The sequence below is a fragment of the Pristis pectinata genome, chromosome 15 (assembly GCF_009764475.1).
Source record: "Pristis pectinata isolate sPriPec2 chromosome 15, sPriPec2.1.pri, whole genome shotgun sequence".
In the NCBI taxonomy this organism is placed as follows: domain Eukaryota; kingdom Metazoa; phylum Chordata; class Chondrichthyes; order Rhinopristiformes; family Pristidae; genus Pristis; species Pristis pectinata.
Window position 1 is genome coordinate 19067804 of NC_067419.1, and position 17492 is coordinate 19085295.

The 17492-nt window shown below is 39.8% G+C and overlaps 2 protein-coding genes across 4 annotated transcripts in view; one reads left to right on the forward strand and one right to left on the reverse strand.

Moving 5' to 3' along the window:
• The window catches only part of lrtm2a (leucine-rich repeats and transmembrane domains 2a), a 46199-nt gene extending 40412 nt beyond the window's left edge, over positions 1-5787 (forward strand). For all 3 annotated transcript variants that reach the window (XM_052030324.1, XM_052030325.1, XM_052030326.1), the window contains 2 exons: positions 2492-3082; positions 4743-5787. In XM_052030324.1, coding sequence (XP_051886284.1) covers positions 2492-3082; positions 4743-5182 — 1031 coding nt within the window. In that variant the 3' untranslated portion in view covers positions 5183-5787. The remainder of the gene's footprint in view (positions 1-2491; positions 3083-4742) is intronic.
• The window catches only part of LOC127578541 (voltage-dependent calcium channel subunit alpha-2/delta-4-like), a 343330-nt gene that overhangs the window by 134168 nt on the left and 191670 nt on the right, over positions 1-17492 (reverse strand). The gene's annotated exons all lie outside the window — the stretch shown is intronic.

A 17492-nucleotide genomic window follows, 5' to 3' on the forward strand; every position in this document is an offset into this window, starting at 1 on the left:
TTACAAAACTCCTATAATCTGGCATCCTTGGGACACTGCTGGTGCTAACTGGTAGATATTCCAGACTATTGGATGTTACTGGAAGGATAAGTGAGTCAAAATTCCCAGCACTGCAGCTATAGTTACTCCCAGTCGCATACATGTGACTGACACCAGATTCCCAAAGCAGACGCTCTATCCCAAGTTCTGGTGTGGGAGGAGACTGCCAGGCAAATCTTCCTCTATGAAATGCAACATCCCTATTGATTCCTGGGAACCTCTGGCTGATGACAACTCAAAGTAAAGAAGAAACATCTATGATATTATTGAGAACAACATGGTCATGCCCCAAGAGCACACAGAAGCCCAGTATAGGTGATGAGAGGAGCACCCCACCTCACAACTATTCTTCCTCTCAGCCACTTCTTGTATGATCTGTGGAAGAATCTACAATTCCCACATTGGCCTCATTGGTGACGTCAGAACCCACAAGACCAGAGTGGAAGAAAATCATTCTCGATCTCAAGGAAATGCCAAAGAAGAAGAGGACATGAAGCAGTTAAACTGACCAATATACTCTAATTGTTACCTTGTTGTCACTTTGGATTAATCCTTTATAAGGTCTTTGTTCTTGCACTTTATATCAATATTTATAAAAATTCCAAAATATCAAATATCAAAAATAAATTTATCTTGTTCTAGCATTCCCTAACTACATTTTTATGAAAGACTACAGTTCACCCACTAAATTCCATTTAATGTATGCACTATTTTACAAAGAATGACTTCAGAACTGCAATCAGTCCAAACCATTTCATGCGGATCATTATCCTGACTAGTACCAATTCAATACCTAAATATGTTACCCCATAGTTCTCAACAAAAAGTTCATCTGCCACATCTGTCTGTTCTGCTAACCAGTCTCTGTAATCTTAAAAACTTTGACGCTCATCCATGATGCTTAACAAAGCGTAATTTAAATACTTAATGAAGAATTACATTTTCTGGCCAGAGCTCCCGTTATCTCTAACTTTTGCACGCAGTGAGATTACCTCCAACTTCTTTCACTCAGTTAGATATCTAAATTTTTCAGAATCAATTCTCTTTGTACAGTTATCTCTAAAAATTGTTTCATATCCTCCTCTGATACACCTACTACATGCATTAGTCTTCACTCTAATGAGAGTCAGCAAGAGATCACACATTCTGCTACCTGATGTAGCAAAAAAAAAGGTGGCAACTTATAATGGCACTGATTCAGATTTAAACACATCCAACTGAAAATCCAAAAGTAATGCATTATTTAGTGGAATCTTGTTGAAATGTGATTTATCTTCCATTTTAGATTTCCTTAGCATGATCACTGCTTTCAGTTAACTAACGTGTGATTACTTACAAAGCTAATTAGAGACAAGGGGTAGGCGGGTGGTGGGGAGATTTTACTATTTACTTTTGTTCATAATGCCAACTGGAAACTTGCACATGGTAGTCTGAGAGGAGGCTGTAAGAGGACATGAGGGAAATGGATAGGTCACATTTCCTCCGCTAACCATTTACTTCCAATCAGTGATGATTCTGACTTGCCTGCCAAAGAGAAATCCCAGTCAGGTGAATGAAGCAGCAGCAAGCCTCATTGTCCAAGTTATGTCTCATTTTCTGCTATGTTCTGATCAAATTTTAGGTAGTATCTAAGAGGACAAATTCTCCATCATCCGATCTTTCTGTAATTTCCATCTGCTTTATGTAATCACAAAGTAGATGAGAATTAATCCCAAGCAAGAGCCCTACCAATTGAATGGTTAAGGGTTGAATTTTTAACCATCTTTTTCATCTTTCTACAGTAGTTCTTATGCAAATAACCTTTTTGAGCAAAATACTAACTGTGAGTGACACAGTGGCACAGCTAAAAGAGCTGCTACCTCACAGTTGTAATTACCAGGGTTCAATCCTGACCTCTGATGCTGCCTGTGTGGAGTTTGTACCTTCTCCCTGTGACTGCATGGGTTTCCTCTGGGTTTTTTTCCATCTATTTCCCAAATCCCAAAGATGTTTGGGTTGGTAGTTTAAATTGGACATTGTAAATTGCCCTTGAAGATGAATGGTAGAATATGGAGGGAGTTGATGGAAATGTGGGGAGAAGAAAATGGGATTAGCGTAGGATTTGCGTAAACAGATGCTTGAAGGTCAGCACAGACTCAGTGAGATGAAGGGGCTATTTCTGTGCTGTAAGACTTGCTATGATTCAGTATTGACTAACTCAAATTTACTAGCTTTTCTGAGAAAAGAACATGACACTTAATCCTGAACTTGGGCTAGTGAAAAAGAGAAGGGCCTGTGGTTGTCTATTGATCTAGATTGTATTTGCAGTAGATTGCTTTTGTTTTTGACCATTTCAATGAACTAAGTTCAGAGAACTCCCATAAGTCACCTTTCCATTATGAGATAGCACACCCATCATCAGTAACCACTGAAATTTCTGATTTCTATATCACGTGTTTCTGCTCCTCTACAGGTCCCCCATTCTTGCTCTTTGTGATGCTAACTATTGTTGACACTTTCTTGGCATGCCCCACACACTGTTCTTGTAATAATTATGAAGTGGATTGCAGCAATCTTGGCTTGGTGACCATCCCAGCAGACATTCCATCAAACATCAAATTTCTCTCGCTCAGTAACAATAAACTCAGCACATTCCAGGCTCTCACATTCACTAATTTTACCACACTGGAGAAGCTGGATCTGTCCAACAACTACTTGGACCAACTACCATCGAATGCATTTGATTACATCAGGAACTTGATTGACCTCAACTTACGAAACAACAGCATTCGAAGCCTGGATAAAAATATCTTCTATAAGACCACCAACTTGCAGAGGTTAGACCTTTCTGTTAATGGTCTCTCTCAGATTCCACTACTTTTATTTGACGAAATGCAGAATTTGACCTGGTTGAACTTGGAAGAGAATAGGATGCCAAATCTTGAAAGAGAGGTCTTTGAGCCACTTGAAGTTCTTCAGCAATTACAACTCGGCGGGAACCCCTGGGAGTGTGACTGCAGTCTGAGGGATTTCAAACACTGGATGGAGTGGTTCCAGTACAAAGGTGAGTAGAACAAAGCAATACCGTTACAGACCTGTTTGCTGCCCACAGTAGCTGAAATTCACTTTCTCCAAAACCAAGTCAACACTTGGAGTAAAACCAAGTTCAAGCATATATTAATGAACCTAAATGGGAAAATCACAGGCTCCATTTCTATTTTTTGTGACGGATGATCACAGACAGTATAGCAGTGTGACAAATTGACTTGACAAGGGGATGCCAATGAGTCTTCTTTGTTGTGATTAATTTATAAATATTAGGATGACCAAAGATAGCCTCTTTCCCAGACTCCAAATTCAAGACAACACTGGTACTGGCTTCTGTGAATGGCTAAATTAAAAGATTAGCCTATTTGACTTGGAGATCAATTTCTGACTCTTTCATCAAAGCAATTTACACCCTTCTTCCTAACATGACCGAAATCCACCCATGCCTTAGTTCACCTGTTGCTGAAAATCTCATCCTTGCCTGTGTCAGCTCCAGAAATTCAGGAATATGACCTTATTAAAATCTCTGTGTACCAAGTTAACAGTGTTTAACAATGTACCAAATCCTATTCACATTACCACAAATTTGCCATGGTTACATTGGCTCCTGGTCTGGCAATGCCTCGATTTTAATATTTTCATCCTACTTCTCCTATGACCTGACTTGTTCCATTCTTGTACCAGCCTCAAACCCCTTATCTCTTTAAGGTCTCTGTGCTCCTCCAATTCTTGAACATCCTTGATTCCTTTTGCTCCACCATTGTTGACCAATCCTTCAATTACCTTTGCCATAATCTCTGGAATTTACTTTCTAAATTTCTCCCCTTCTCTACTACTCTTTTATCCTTTAAAATGCTACATAAAATGTACCTCTTTGTCACCTATGCTAATAATGATAATAAGATAAGCTAAGATAAGATTTCTTTATTAGTCACATGGACATCGAAACACACAGTGAAATGCATCTTTTGCGTAGAGTGTTCTGGGGACAGCCCGCAAGTGTCACCACGCTTCCGGCGCCAACATAGCATGCCCACAACTTCCTAACCAGTATGTCTTTGGAATGTGGGAGGAAACCCAGACAGCAGTAGGAATTGAACCCGGGCCACTGGTGCTGTAATAGCGTCGCGCTAACCACTACACTACCATATCACTTCATGCGGCTTAGTTTCAAATTTTAGATGATAGTGCTATAGTAAAATGAAATAAAATATTTAATTATGTCATAGGTGGTATAGAAATGTAACATTTTTGTTATTATATTTCCTATTGAAAGTGCATTTCAATGAAGGCTTGTTCAGGATTGCAACTGATTCAGTTATGAATCTATGTTTCCAGTGGAGAACAGCACATAAAGGAATTGCAGTAACTTAATCAATTATTTTCTTCTTATTAAATTTATAGAAAATATTGTGGTAAATTGTGGGCTATGTTCCATGATTTCACATGTTGCAATACCTACGGGTACAAAATTGGCCAGGTGTGACTTTCCCAACTTAAAAATCAAACATGGTATGACTGAGTTATAGACAAAATGTTTTCTTTGTAGCTAATGATTTCTTAACAAGTGCAAACATAATCTAATTTTTAAGTACATGGTAATTTTGTAAAGCTATTATGTATTGAACTGAGTAGAGACCTATATTCTTTAAATGATTATTCTGTCCTAAAACCAGGTGGAAAACTTGATGGAATTGAATGTTCTCTGCCAAAAGGCCTCCGTGGGAAAGATCTCAGAGTAATTCCGATAGAGATGTTCAACTACTGTGTCCAACTGGAGGATGAAAATAAATCTTCAGTAAATAGAAAAACAGTCACTGCCCCTCCCTGTGTGAAGCAAGAGCTCATCACCTCAAGGCCACAGTACATTCATACCTCAGAGTGTGCAAGGCAACGTTACCGTCCAGTCAGTGTCAGGCGAGCCATTGGGACAGTCATCATTGCTGGAGTTTTATGTGGAATTGTTTGCATCATGATGGTGGTGGCTGGAGCATATGGCTGCATATATGCCTCCTTGATGGCAAAATACCACCGGGAGCTTAAAAAGCGCCAGCCACTGATGGGAGATGGTGAGCAAGAGCAGGAGGAACAAAAGCAAGCCTCCTCCATGGCCTGAGGTATCAGTGCGAGGATAGCTCTGGTTTGAATGGGAAAAAAACTACCATCTTCAGTTTTCTCCAGTTTAGGCCTCTGTGTGCTTGTTGCAGTGCTAATACAAGTGTTGATGTTAAATTCTCACTGAGGTACAGGGAAGCAATCAAAGTCATCTAATCAAAATGCATCTACAGGCTTATGTCCTGCTGTGTTTAATTTCTGGAGCTTCAAGAAATATAGAAGCCATTGATATATGGGCTTCTGTAGAAAGAAAGGAGATGGTCTTCAAAACTTTATTGCATGCCATTTATTTGACGGATATTTAGAACTCAAGGCAGAATTGTTATTTCAATCCTTGACTGAAGTTGACTCTTTTTAGTTGGAAGAACAAGAATTGAGCCTTTTGCTTCCTTTTAGGTATTTTTATATTTTGTTTGTTTCATTGTCCAGATAGTTTTAACATACAATATAAAAATATATTGTCTGGAAAGAAGACACATGATGGATAAAACTGTAGTTTATCTTGGTATTAGGTAGCTGGCTTCAAGTACCAATGCATGTAGCAACAAGGTTGATTATTTTGCGAGGCTGTCAACCAAAAATATTAAAACCAAAATTGAAAACTTACTCTTTGTAAGGTGAATTTATTTTAAATATTTACATTTTCTGAATACAAAATGTCTGCTTGAGAATGATCAGATATTTAAAAAAGAAAGTTGTAACCTCCAAAAATGAAAAAAAGTGAAACTAATAATAGTTTAATGGTCCTCACTAGCTAATTCATCAGGTGCATTTATTTTATCTTGCCTATGGCACCAATATGGAGAAACAACAAAGATCATTTGGACAATTTGCATTTTAATGATTGTCAGTTCATAAATAATGATTCACTGGAAAAACTGAATTCTACAATTCAGACAACAACCATTATTCATACTTATATGGTAAACTTCTGTTATAATAAACAGTCATCATTCTTAATGGAAGCAGTTGTAATAAATGTGATATCATAACGCCATTGAGATGTGAGAAAATGAAGGATGTCCTTGTTTTTAGCCAGGAGTACTTTCTGTACTATTGGAAATCTTCATGAAAATGGGAATCCTTACAATAAACTGCATTAACCTTTTTTCTTTAATATTTGCTGAAGTACAACAGTATAAAAGTACAAATCTGGGGGAGTTTTGGGGAATGTGGGGAGAATAAAATGGGATTAGAGTAAATGGGTCCTTGATGATTGGCACATACTCAGTGGGCCACAGGCCTGTTTCTGTGCTTTATGACTCGATAGTGAATGAAATTTAGAGACAGGTTAGGCAGATGGAATTGAATATTGAAAACATCAAATACACAATTAAAGCACCCTAAAGAAATGAAATAATTCTCAACTTTTCTCCTTCAAAATTAATTATTGTTTGGTTGTATTCTCATTAATTGGATTATGGTGAACTAGCTTAGATCCCAGCACCTAAACTGAAACCTAGACAAGCAATAGTGGAATCAAGATTAATAGCTAATGTTACCTCATTGCATCTTAAGGTCCAGAAGACTGAGCAAGAGCTTTGACATAAGAAAATAGATAATAGGAGGGGGCCCTTCAGCTGCTCAAGCCTACTCATCATGCAGTAGGTCCATGGTAGAAATTCTTTGCCACCTGGATTCTGTCCTATCCCCATATCATTTGACGCACTTAGTATATTCTTGAACCCCTACCTTCTTTCTGAAAAGTCTAGCTTGGTAGAGAGTACCAGGATTTGGACCCAGTAATGGTGAAGGAACAATGATAAATTTTCAAATCAGGATAATATATGATTTGGAAGTGAATCAGCAAATGACTGTTTTCCAAAGCACCTACTGGCCTTGTCTGCCTTCTGGTAGAGCTCATGGTTTTAGCAGGTGCTATTGGAGTGTCCTAGGTGCACTGAAGTGGAGGGAATAGATGTTTAGGATGGTGTTTTGGGTGCCAATCAATTAAATGCCCTGTATTGGATGATGTTAAGCTCCTTGATCACTGTTATTGTCTGCAATTACCCAGACAAGTAGAAATAATTCCATCATACTCCTGAACATGGAAAGGTATTGGCATGGCAAGAGGTGAGTCATTTACTGTTACTGAGCCTCTGATTTAGTCTTGTAGCCATAGTCTTAATGTGGCTGGTCTAGTTGAGTTTTTGAACAATGGTAACCTCAAGGTTGTTGATGACCTTGATGGAAGGCTTGACAATGGTAATACCATTGAATGTCAGAAGTAGGTAAGTTAGACACACTCTTTTAGGAGATGGTCATTGTCTTACATTACTTGCTACTTATCCGTCTAGGCCTGAATTTCATCTAGATTTGGTGGTATATACTACATCATTTTCTGAGGAGATACAACTCTGTAATCAACAGTGGACATCTGCCCTGCTGACAATGGAAGGATGTTTATTGATGAAGCAATGAAGATGGTTAGACCAAAGCAAAGCCTTGAGGAACTCTTACAGAATGTTCAGTGGCTAAGATGATTCACCGCCAACAACCACATCCATCTTCTTTTGTGCAAGGTATGGATTGAGGCATTGGAGTGTTTTCCTCTTGATTTGATTTGACTTCAGCTTTACCAGGTTCCCTAATGCCATACTTGCTCAAATGCTGCCTTAGTATCACTTCCCAATTCACTTCTAGAATTCAACTCTTTGGTCCATGCATGGATCAAGGCTGTAATGAGGTCCGGACCAAAGTGACTTGGTGAAACCAGAATGAAACATCAGTGAGCAAGTTATCAGTGAGGAAGTGCCATTTTATAGCACAATCAATGACATCTTTCATCACCTTGCTGATGATTTCTAGCATCAGGCAGCAAAAAGCTAGTTTAGATGTGTTCTATTTTTCTTAATATATGTAAAACACCTGACCATGTCAGGAGTCTTCTTCAGCACTGAAGATAGGAAAAAGGGAAGCCCAATATAAAGGGGGGAAAACAGAATAGTGATAGGTGGACAAAAGAGGGGAGGCAGGGGGGGCACAAGGTGGTGATAGGTAGATGCAGGTAAGATAGGCAGGTGTGGGGGAGGAAGGGAGAGCAGATCCACCGGGGGATGGGTCAAAGGCAGGGAGGCATAGGCTAGGAAAGGGAAGAAAAGAAGAGGCATAGTTTGGGAGGGGGTTGGGTTAGGGTTAGGGTTAGGGTTTTCAGCATCTGCAGTCCTTTGTTTCTCTCATTCACTTGGCACTTCTGGCTCAACACAGCTTATAATGTTTCAGCCTTGTCACTGGAAATCACATCCTAGATACCTCCAATGTTAACCATGTTCTTGCAGGTCCACCTCTCATGAGCTGTTTAATTATCTACTGCCATTTACATCAAGATGTGGTAGGTCTGCAAAGCTTTGATCTGATTTAGTGGTTGTGGGATTGCTTAGCTCTGTCCACTGCATGTTATTTTATTACTTGGAATGCAGCTTTGCCAAGCTGACATCTCATTTGTAGGTATGCTTCATGCTGATCCCAGCATGTCCTTTTGAACTTCTTATTGAACCAGGCTTTGTCCACTATACTGACAGAAAGGATCTTACAAATTGTGGTAGAATTTCATTCTGTTGCTTCAGATAGGCCATGGATGTCTTGTTTTGAGCTGCCAGGTATGTTCTGAGTCTATCCCATTTAGCATGATGATGGTGACATACAACAAGGTGAAAGGTGACCCATGTATGAATATCAAAAAGCAATAGCACAAATTAAGGGGCAAGGGAATGGCCGATGAAATTTAACTCAGACAATGGAAAAGTGATGCATTTGAGAAATTAAATCAGGCCACGATGTACACAGTGAATGACAGGGCCCTGGCCTTGAACAACGAGACCTTGGGGTACAAGTATATATTCCCTGAAAGTGGCAACACAGGTAGACAGAGTGGTGAAGAAGGCATATGGTATGCTTGCCTTCATTGGCCAAGGCACTGAATATATGAGTTGGGATACCATATTACAGTTGTACAAATCATTGGTTAGAATGCACTTGGAGTATTATGTGCAGTTCTGGTCACCACACCATATGAAGGATGTGATTAAGCTAGAGAGGATGCAGAAAAGGAATGTTGCCTGCACCGTTATAAGGAGAGGTTCGGTAGGCTTTGACTGTTTTCCCTGGAGTGAAAGAGGCCGAGGGGTGACCTCACAGATGTTTATAAAATTATGAGGGACATAGAGTAGATAGTCAAAGTCTTTTTCTCAGGGTAGGGGAGGCTAAAGTTAGAGGGCATAGGTTTAAGGTGAGAGGGGAAAGATTTAAAAGGGGATCTGAGAGGCATGTTTTTCACACAAAGAGCAGTGGGTAAATGGAACATGCTGTCAGAGGAGAGAAGCAGTCACAATTGCAATGTTTAAAAGATATTTGGACAGATAGAAAAGGTTTAGAGAGAGGTGGGCCAAAATGCAGGCAAATGGGATTATCGTAGATAGGCATCTTGGTTGGCATGGACTAGTTGGTCTGAAGGCCTTGTTTCTGCCCTGTATAACTCTATGAATCTAAAATATAAGGTAGGTTTGGTAGATGATTTTGAAGATGATAAGAGATATGATAAAAAGAGATGTTCTGGGAAAGAACATTATGCAGAGGAATAAGATTGTTTATATTTAATACAATGAAAATCTGGCAGCATTGCAGTCTGGAATCTAATCTAAAATCTTAATATATTCCCTGGATTGGATTACCGCCATCTGTATTCAGGTTTCCAATTTTACACATGCTTGTGTTTCTTTACTTGGTTTGGTTTCTGTTGTTCTGCCTACACCATCCATTTGGCAGAACAGATATGCTATGAGAAGCTATGTGGGAGGAATGGAAGGCTAAATTGCATCATTTTAATGCAAGGAACCTTACAGGTAAGGCAGATTAATTTAGAACATTGATCAGCATGTGGGAAAATGATATTATTGCAATTACTGAGACATGGTTGAAAGAAGGGCAGGACTAGCAACTCAACATTCCAGGGTCTAGAAGTTTCAGGTGTGATAGAGAGGAATGCATTATTGATTGTGGAGGCCATCACTGCGTTAATGAGGGAGGATAGTTTAGAAGACTCTTCAAATGATGCCAGGTGTGTAGAGCTTAGAAGTAAAAAGGGGGTGATTACTTTGTTGGCATTACACTACAAGTCTCCCAACAGTCACAGGGAGATAGAGGAGCAGATAGATGGGCAAATTACAAACAGGTATGAGGAATAGGGTTATAGGTGTATGGGATTTCAATTCCCCTGATATTAACCAGGATTGCCCTAGTGTTAAGGATTGTTGGGGGTTAAATTTTTAAACTGCATCCAGAGAACTCTTTGTGCCAGTACATAAATAGTCTTACTTGGCTAGACCTAATCTAAGGGAATGAAACCGGACAAGTGGATGAAGTGTCAGTGGGCAAGCACTTTAGGGATAGTGACCATAACTAGGTAAGTTTCAGAGTAGTTATGGAAAGGGATAAAGATAGCCCAGAAACTATGCATCTGAACTGGGGGAGGCCAATTTTAATATCATTAGGTAGACAGGAAGCAGCTTCTTGCAGATAATCTACATTCAGGTACTGAGAGTCTATTAAAAATGAAATTGTTGAAGTTCAGCACCAAACTGTTTCTGTAAAGGTGAAGGGCACGGATAGCAAGTCCAGGGAACTCTGGATGTCAAGGGATATTGGGGGTCTGATAAAGGAAAAATTGGAAGCATATGCTAGGTATAGGGCACTGAAAATAGGGAAGGCTCTTCAGGAGTATAGAGAGTGTGGGGGTAAAAACTTAGGAAGATAAAGAAGGGCTATGAAATATCACTGACAGTTAAAATTATGGAAAATCCAAAGGTATTTTGTAAGTATATCAAAAGCAAGAGGGTAACCAGGGGAAGCATGGGACCCACTAGGGACCAAAGGGGCAATCTGTGTGTGGAGTCAAAGGATGTGGGCAAGGACTTAAATTAATACTTTTCCTCTGTTTTCACTAAGGAGGAAAACATTGTAGCTGGAGATTTCAGTTGGTATGGTGAAATTCTGGAATACTGTGATTAAAAAGGAGGTATTAGATGTCTTAGCAGGCATGAAGGTGGATGAAGAGAGATTGAATAGGCTAGTTTTGTTTTCCTTGGAGAAGAGGAGGCTGAGTGGGACCAGATAGTGGTATATAAAATTATGAGAGGCATAGATAAAGTTGATAGTAAGAAACACTTCTCCGCAGCAAAGGAGTCTGAGATCAGAGGGCGCAGGTTTAAAGTGAGGAGTAAGGGGTTTAGAGTGCATCTGAGGAAGAATTCCTTCATCCAGAAATTGGTTAAAATCTGGATCCTACTACCTAAGAAGGTGGTGGAGGCAGGTACTCCCACAACATTTAAGAAGCATCTGGACAAGTACTTGAATCATCAAGGCATAGTAGGCAATGGACCAAGTGCTGGTAAATGGGATAAATGTGATAGGTAGTTTATGGTTGACAGAGACATGGTTGGCCAAATGACCTGTTTCTGTGATGTATGATTCTATAACCAGCCTTCAACATATCCCCAAATGGCATTAAGTTCATCCATCATGCTGCTGCATTAAGATAATAAATCATTTTATTCAGAAAGTTTATTATTGACTGGCAGACGTCCATGCAGAGGAAATATTTCAAGTTATTTCTGTATTCCCCCGAAATACATTGTCCCAATTCAAAAGTAACCATCATGTACCAGTTTGATACTTGCAAGACCATCCTGATTAAATGTTTATTACCAATTTGGGTTGAATTATTGGTTTGCTGCCACATTGCCTACACCGTAAAACAGATTTGACTGGCTTGTTTCTGTCCAACACAGATCTACAAAACCAAATTACTCACATCTGATTATCTGTGTTAGAGAGGTCAAAAGGATGAATGATTTAAGACATGAAATTGAACCCTAGTACAGGAGGATACTAAAACTTTAGATGAATCATTTTGTTGGACTAGTTGAATCAAACTAATGCCAGTCTTGGAAACATGGAAAGAAGTCCATTGACATGCTAATGAGCATTAAATGCAACTACCAGAGCATTCTAGTGTTTCCTGACAACATCAGAAAAATCATCTATGTGGTTGGATTTCACACAAAGACCATCTATGCTGCCCATTTCTCATCAGTCAGAGTGGAGGTATTTATGCAATCTATATCTTGTTATCAGTTTGAAGTCATAGTATGTAGCTTTCCTGACTTTCCAGACTCATAGTTAGTATTTTTCTAGGCCTACGAGGTATATAGGTATAATATATTATTCACAAAGTACAAAAGCATTCCTTCATTATTTGTTATTAACCTGAATGAAAATTTGCAAGCCGATTTTATTTACTACTGTCCTGTTTGTTAGTAAAGCGGCAATCCAAGACATTGGCAAAGTGAGAATGTAATGGCATAATTACTCTTAGATGGCAGATTGATTTTTGAGAAAAAAATACCCATCTAAATTCCGCTAATTTAGCATGTAGGATACTATTTATTATCTAATAAATATTTTATTTATAAAGGAATTAGATTGTGCGTGTATGTGTGGGGGTGTCACAAAATTGATCTTCTTGCTGATAAATGAAATAGAATGTTGAAGAATTTAGTGCTTTTTATCAAGAAATATTGTTAAAGGTATTTTTTCCTAGGGCAGTGATAATTGGAATCTGATCCTCTTTTAGGATGTTCTGAATTTTGTTTAAACCATTAAAGTTTGTATTTACTTCTTGATGTATGTTGTTTTTTTAGTGTTTGGTATCATACGATATTCAGTGTGGGGGGTCAGGCCTGTAATATAGTTTCCACATTAAGTGTAACATTTCTGTAATCATTAAAAAAGAACCATCTGGGGAATTTAATGTTTGTGTTATATTTCAGTTTATTCCTCTTGGGAGCACAGGCAAGAATGAACCCAACTTTCTTCTGCTTATGACAATGTATTTCTTCAACTTCAGTCACAGCCTTATAAGCCTAGGTGTTACAAGGGAGTGCTTCCTTTTTTATATCAGTAAGTTACAGGCAATGAGGGACTGATTGCCAGGATAAGGATAGATATGAAAATACACTAAAGCAGAAATTAGGGGTGAAAATCAGGAACATGAGTAGTAGTGGTAGTAAAAGATGGGGAGTTCAAAATCCAGGTTATGGTGATGGATTAGCATGGAATCAACAATGTTGGATAGGATCTAAGCCATAGATGGGTGGCCCTTGGTGAGTTATTAAAGGACAGTGATGCAGGAAGATGAAATTCATGACAACTTCAGAATGGGAGAGAAATAAATAAATTAAAAATGTCCATATTCATAATTTAAAAAAATATTCTGAAATTATTTGTAATTGCCCATTGAAAACATGAGGAATAAATAAAATGAAAGGTTGTCTGAAAGTTGAAATCACCATGCAGTGCTACCTGGTAGCCAGAGGGGGGATCTACAACATCAAAGATTTTCACACATTACAATATGGTTGAAGAGTCCCTGAAAGTCATGGAATCATAGAATTGTACAGCACAGAAATGGGTCCTTTTGGCCCACCTTGTCCATGCCAACTGTGATACCTACCTATGTTATTCCCATTTGTCCACATCATCCCTTTGAGCTTTTCCTATCGAAATACCTGTCCAAATGCCTTTTAAATGTTGTAATTGTATCTGCTTCCAGCACCTCCTCTGGCAGCTCATCCAGATAATCATCACTCTCTGTGTGAAAATCTTACCACTGAGATCTCTTTTAATTATCCCCCTCCTCACCTTAAACCGGTGTACTCTAGTTCTAGACTTCTGACCTGGGATAAAAATTCTGAGTTATCAATGCCCTTATAATTTTATAAATCTCTACAAGGTCACCCCTCAGCCTCCTACGTTCCTGTGAGAATAAGCCCTGCCTATCCAGTCTCTCCTTATAAATAGAGGCTTCCATTCCAGGCAACAGCCTAGTGAATCTCTTTTGCACTCTCTCTATTGCTATCACACCCTTCCTGTATTTGGTGACCAGAACTGTACACAATGCTACAAATGTAATCTAACAAATGTTTTGTACAGCTGCAACATGATGGCTCAATTCATATGTTCAATGCCTCAGCCTATGAAGGCAAGCATACCAAATGCTTTTTTCACTATCCTAGCTACCTGTGTCAGCACCCTCAGGGAGTAATGGATTTGCACTCGAAGATCACTCTGTACATCAAAACTTCTAAGGTCCTTGCCATTTACTCCATCTCTCCTCCCAGAATTTAACTTCCCAAAGTGTATTACCTGAAACTTGTCTGGATTAAATTCGATCTGACACTGGTCTGCCCATCTTTCCAAATGATCTACAGTATGTCCCACTGTATCCTTACATAACCTTCTTTGCTATCTACAACTCCACCAATTTTTATGTTGTCTGCAAACTTATTAATCATACCATCTATATTCACATAGAACAATACAGCACAGTACAAGCCCTTCAGCCCGCGATGTTGTGCTGACATTTTATCCTACTCTAAGATCTATCTAACCCTTCCCTCCCACCTAGCCCTCCACTTTTCTATCATTCATGTGCCTATCTAAGAGTCTCTTAAATGTCCCTAATGTATCTGCCTCCACCACCTCTGTCGGCAGTGCATTCCACGCACCCACCACTCTTTGTGTAAAAAACTTACCTCTGACATCCCCCTTATACCTTCCTCCAATCACTTTAAAATTATGTCCCCTCGTGTCAGGGAAAAAGTCTCTGACTGTCCACTCGATCTATGCCTCTTATCCTCTTGGACACCTCTATCAAGTCACCTCTCATCCTCCTTCTCTCCAAAGAGAAAAGCCCTAGCTCGCTCAACCTATCCTCATAAGTCATGCGCTCCAATCCAGGCAGCGTCCTGGTAAATCTCCTCTGCATCTTCTCCAAAGCTTCCACATTCTTCCTATAATGAGGCGACCAGAACTGAACACAATGCTCCAAGTGTGGTCAAACCAGAGTTTTATAGTAAGACAAGCTTTTCACTGTACCTCGGTACAAGTGACAATAATAAACTAATACCAATACAGTTGCAACATTACCTCGTGGCTCTTGAACTCAATACCCCGACTAATGAAGGCCAACACACGATACACCCTCTTAACAACCCGATCAATCTGTGTGACAACCTTGAGGGATCTATGGATGTAGACCCCAAGATCCCACTATTCCTCCACACTGCTAAGAGTCCTGCCATTAACCTTGTATTCTGCCTTCAAATTCGATCTTCCAAAGTGTATCACTGCACACTTTTCCAGGTTGAACTCCATCTGCCACTTCTCAGCCCAGCTCTGCATCCTATCAATTTCCTGTTGTAACCTACATCAACCTTCTACACCATCCACAACACCACCAACCTTCATGTCATCTACAAACTTACTAACCCACCCTTCCACATCCTCATCCAAGTCATTTATGAAAATCACAAAGAGCAGGGGTTTCAGAACAGATCTCTGTGGAACACCACTGGTCACTGACCTCCAGGCAGAATAATCTTCATCTACAACCACCCTCTGTCTTCTACGAGCGAGCCAATTCTGAATCCACACAGCCAATTTTCCCTGGATCCCATGCCTCCTGGCTTTCTGAATGAGCCTTCCATGAGGAACCTTATCAAACACCTTACTAAAATCCATGTACACCACATCCACTGCTCTACCTTCATCAATATGCTTTGTCACATCCTCAAAGAATTCAATCAGGCTCGTGGGGCATGATCTGCCCCTCACAATGCCATGCTGACTGTCCCTAATCAGCCTATGCTTCTCCAAATGTTCACAAATCCTGTCTCAAAGAATCTTCTCCAGTAATTTGTCCATCATTGAAGTAAGACTCACTAGTCTGCAATTCCCAGGGTTATCTCTACTCCCTTACTTAAACAAAGGAACAACATTTGCCACTATCCAATCATCTGGCACTACTCCTGTGGCCAGTGAGGACACAAACATCATCACCAATGGTGCAGCAATCTCTTCCCTCACTTCCCATAATAACCTTGGATATATCCTATCTGGCCCCGGTGACTTATCTATCCTAATGTTTTTCAAAAGTTCTAGCACATCCTCTTTCATCATGATAACATGCCCTAGCGTATCAGCCTGTTGTATGTCATCCTCACAAACGTCAAGGTCTCTCTCATTGGTGAATACTGAAGCAAAGTATTCATTAAGAACCTCCCCAACCTCTTCCGACTCCAGGCACGTTTCCTCTTTTATCCCTGATCAGTCCTACCCTCACGCTAGTCATCCTCCTATTCTTCACATACGTGTAGAACGCCTTGGGGATTTCCTTAATCCTACTCGCCAAGGCCTTGTCATGCCCCCTTCTATTCATCTAAGTCATTTACATACTGTATATTACAAACAACAAAGGTCCCAGCACCAATCCCTGTGGTACACCACTTGTTATAGACTTCCAAGTAAACATCCATCCACCGTGACCCTCTGCCATGTATTGGCAACCCAATTTTGGATCCAGTTTACCAATATGCCTAGGATCCTTTGTGCCTTAATCAATGCTACATTATAAGAAAATAAGTGGCAATTTTTAAAAATAATTTTGAAATGGTCTGACCAGACTTTTAAAAGAAATGGCAGCATGAACACACATTTTACAAGTAATATGTTGCCAGTGCAGGACAGGATCCAGGGACTAGTGCAACAACATATGAAGCTGCAACAGATAAAAGCATATTTAGTGAGCAATGGTTGCAAGATAGAAAAGTGGTGGGTGACCACCATAAAACATTACAGCACAGTACAGTACAGGCCCTACGGCCCACGATGTTGTGCCGACATTTTATCCTGCTCTAAGATCTATCATGAACCATGAAGAGTAATAAGTGTAGGCAGGTAGTTCAGGAGTCCCTTGTCACCATCTCCCCCCCCCCCCCCCCCCCATCAAATTTATCATGTTGGATAATGTTAGGGGGATGCATTACAAGGGAAAGAAGCAATAGCCAAGTCTGTAGCACCACAATGGCTCTGCGGCACAGCAAGGGAGGAAAAAGGCTAGGAGAGTTAGAGTGATAGGGGACCTGATTGTAACAGGATCATACAGGTGCTTTTATGGCCAGAAGTGAGACTCAATTGGCATGTTACCTCCCTGGTGCTAGGGTCAGAGATGTCTCAGAGTAGCTGTGGGGAATTCGGAAGGGGGAGGATAAACAGCTAGCGACTACAGTATACATTGGTAGCAATGTCATGGTAGACAAAGACTTGAGGTCCTACAATATGAATTTAGGAAGTTCAGTGATGGAATAAAGAACTGGACATCTAAGGTTATAATCCCTAGATTACTTCCAGTGGCACATACTACTGATTATAGGAATAGGAACACAAGTCAGATGAATGGATGGCTAAAACTGATA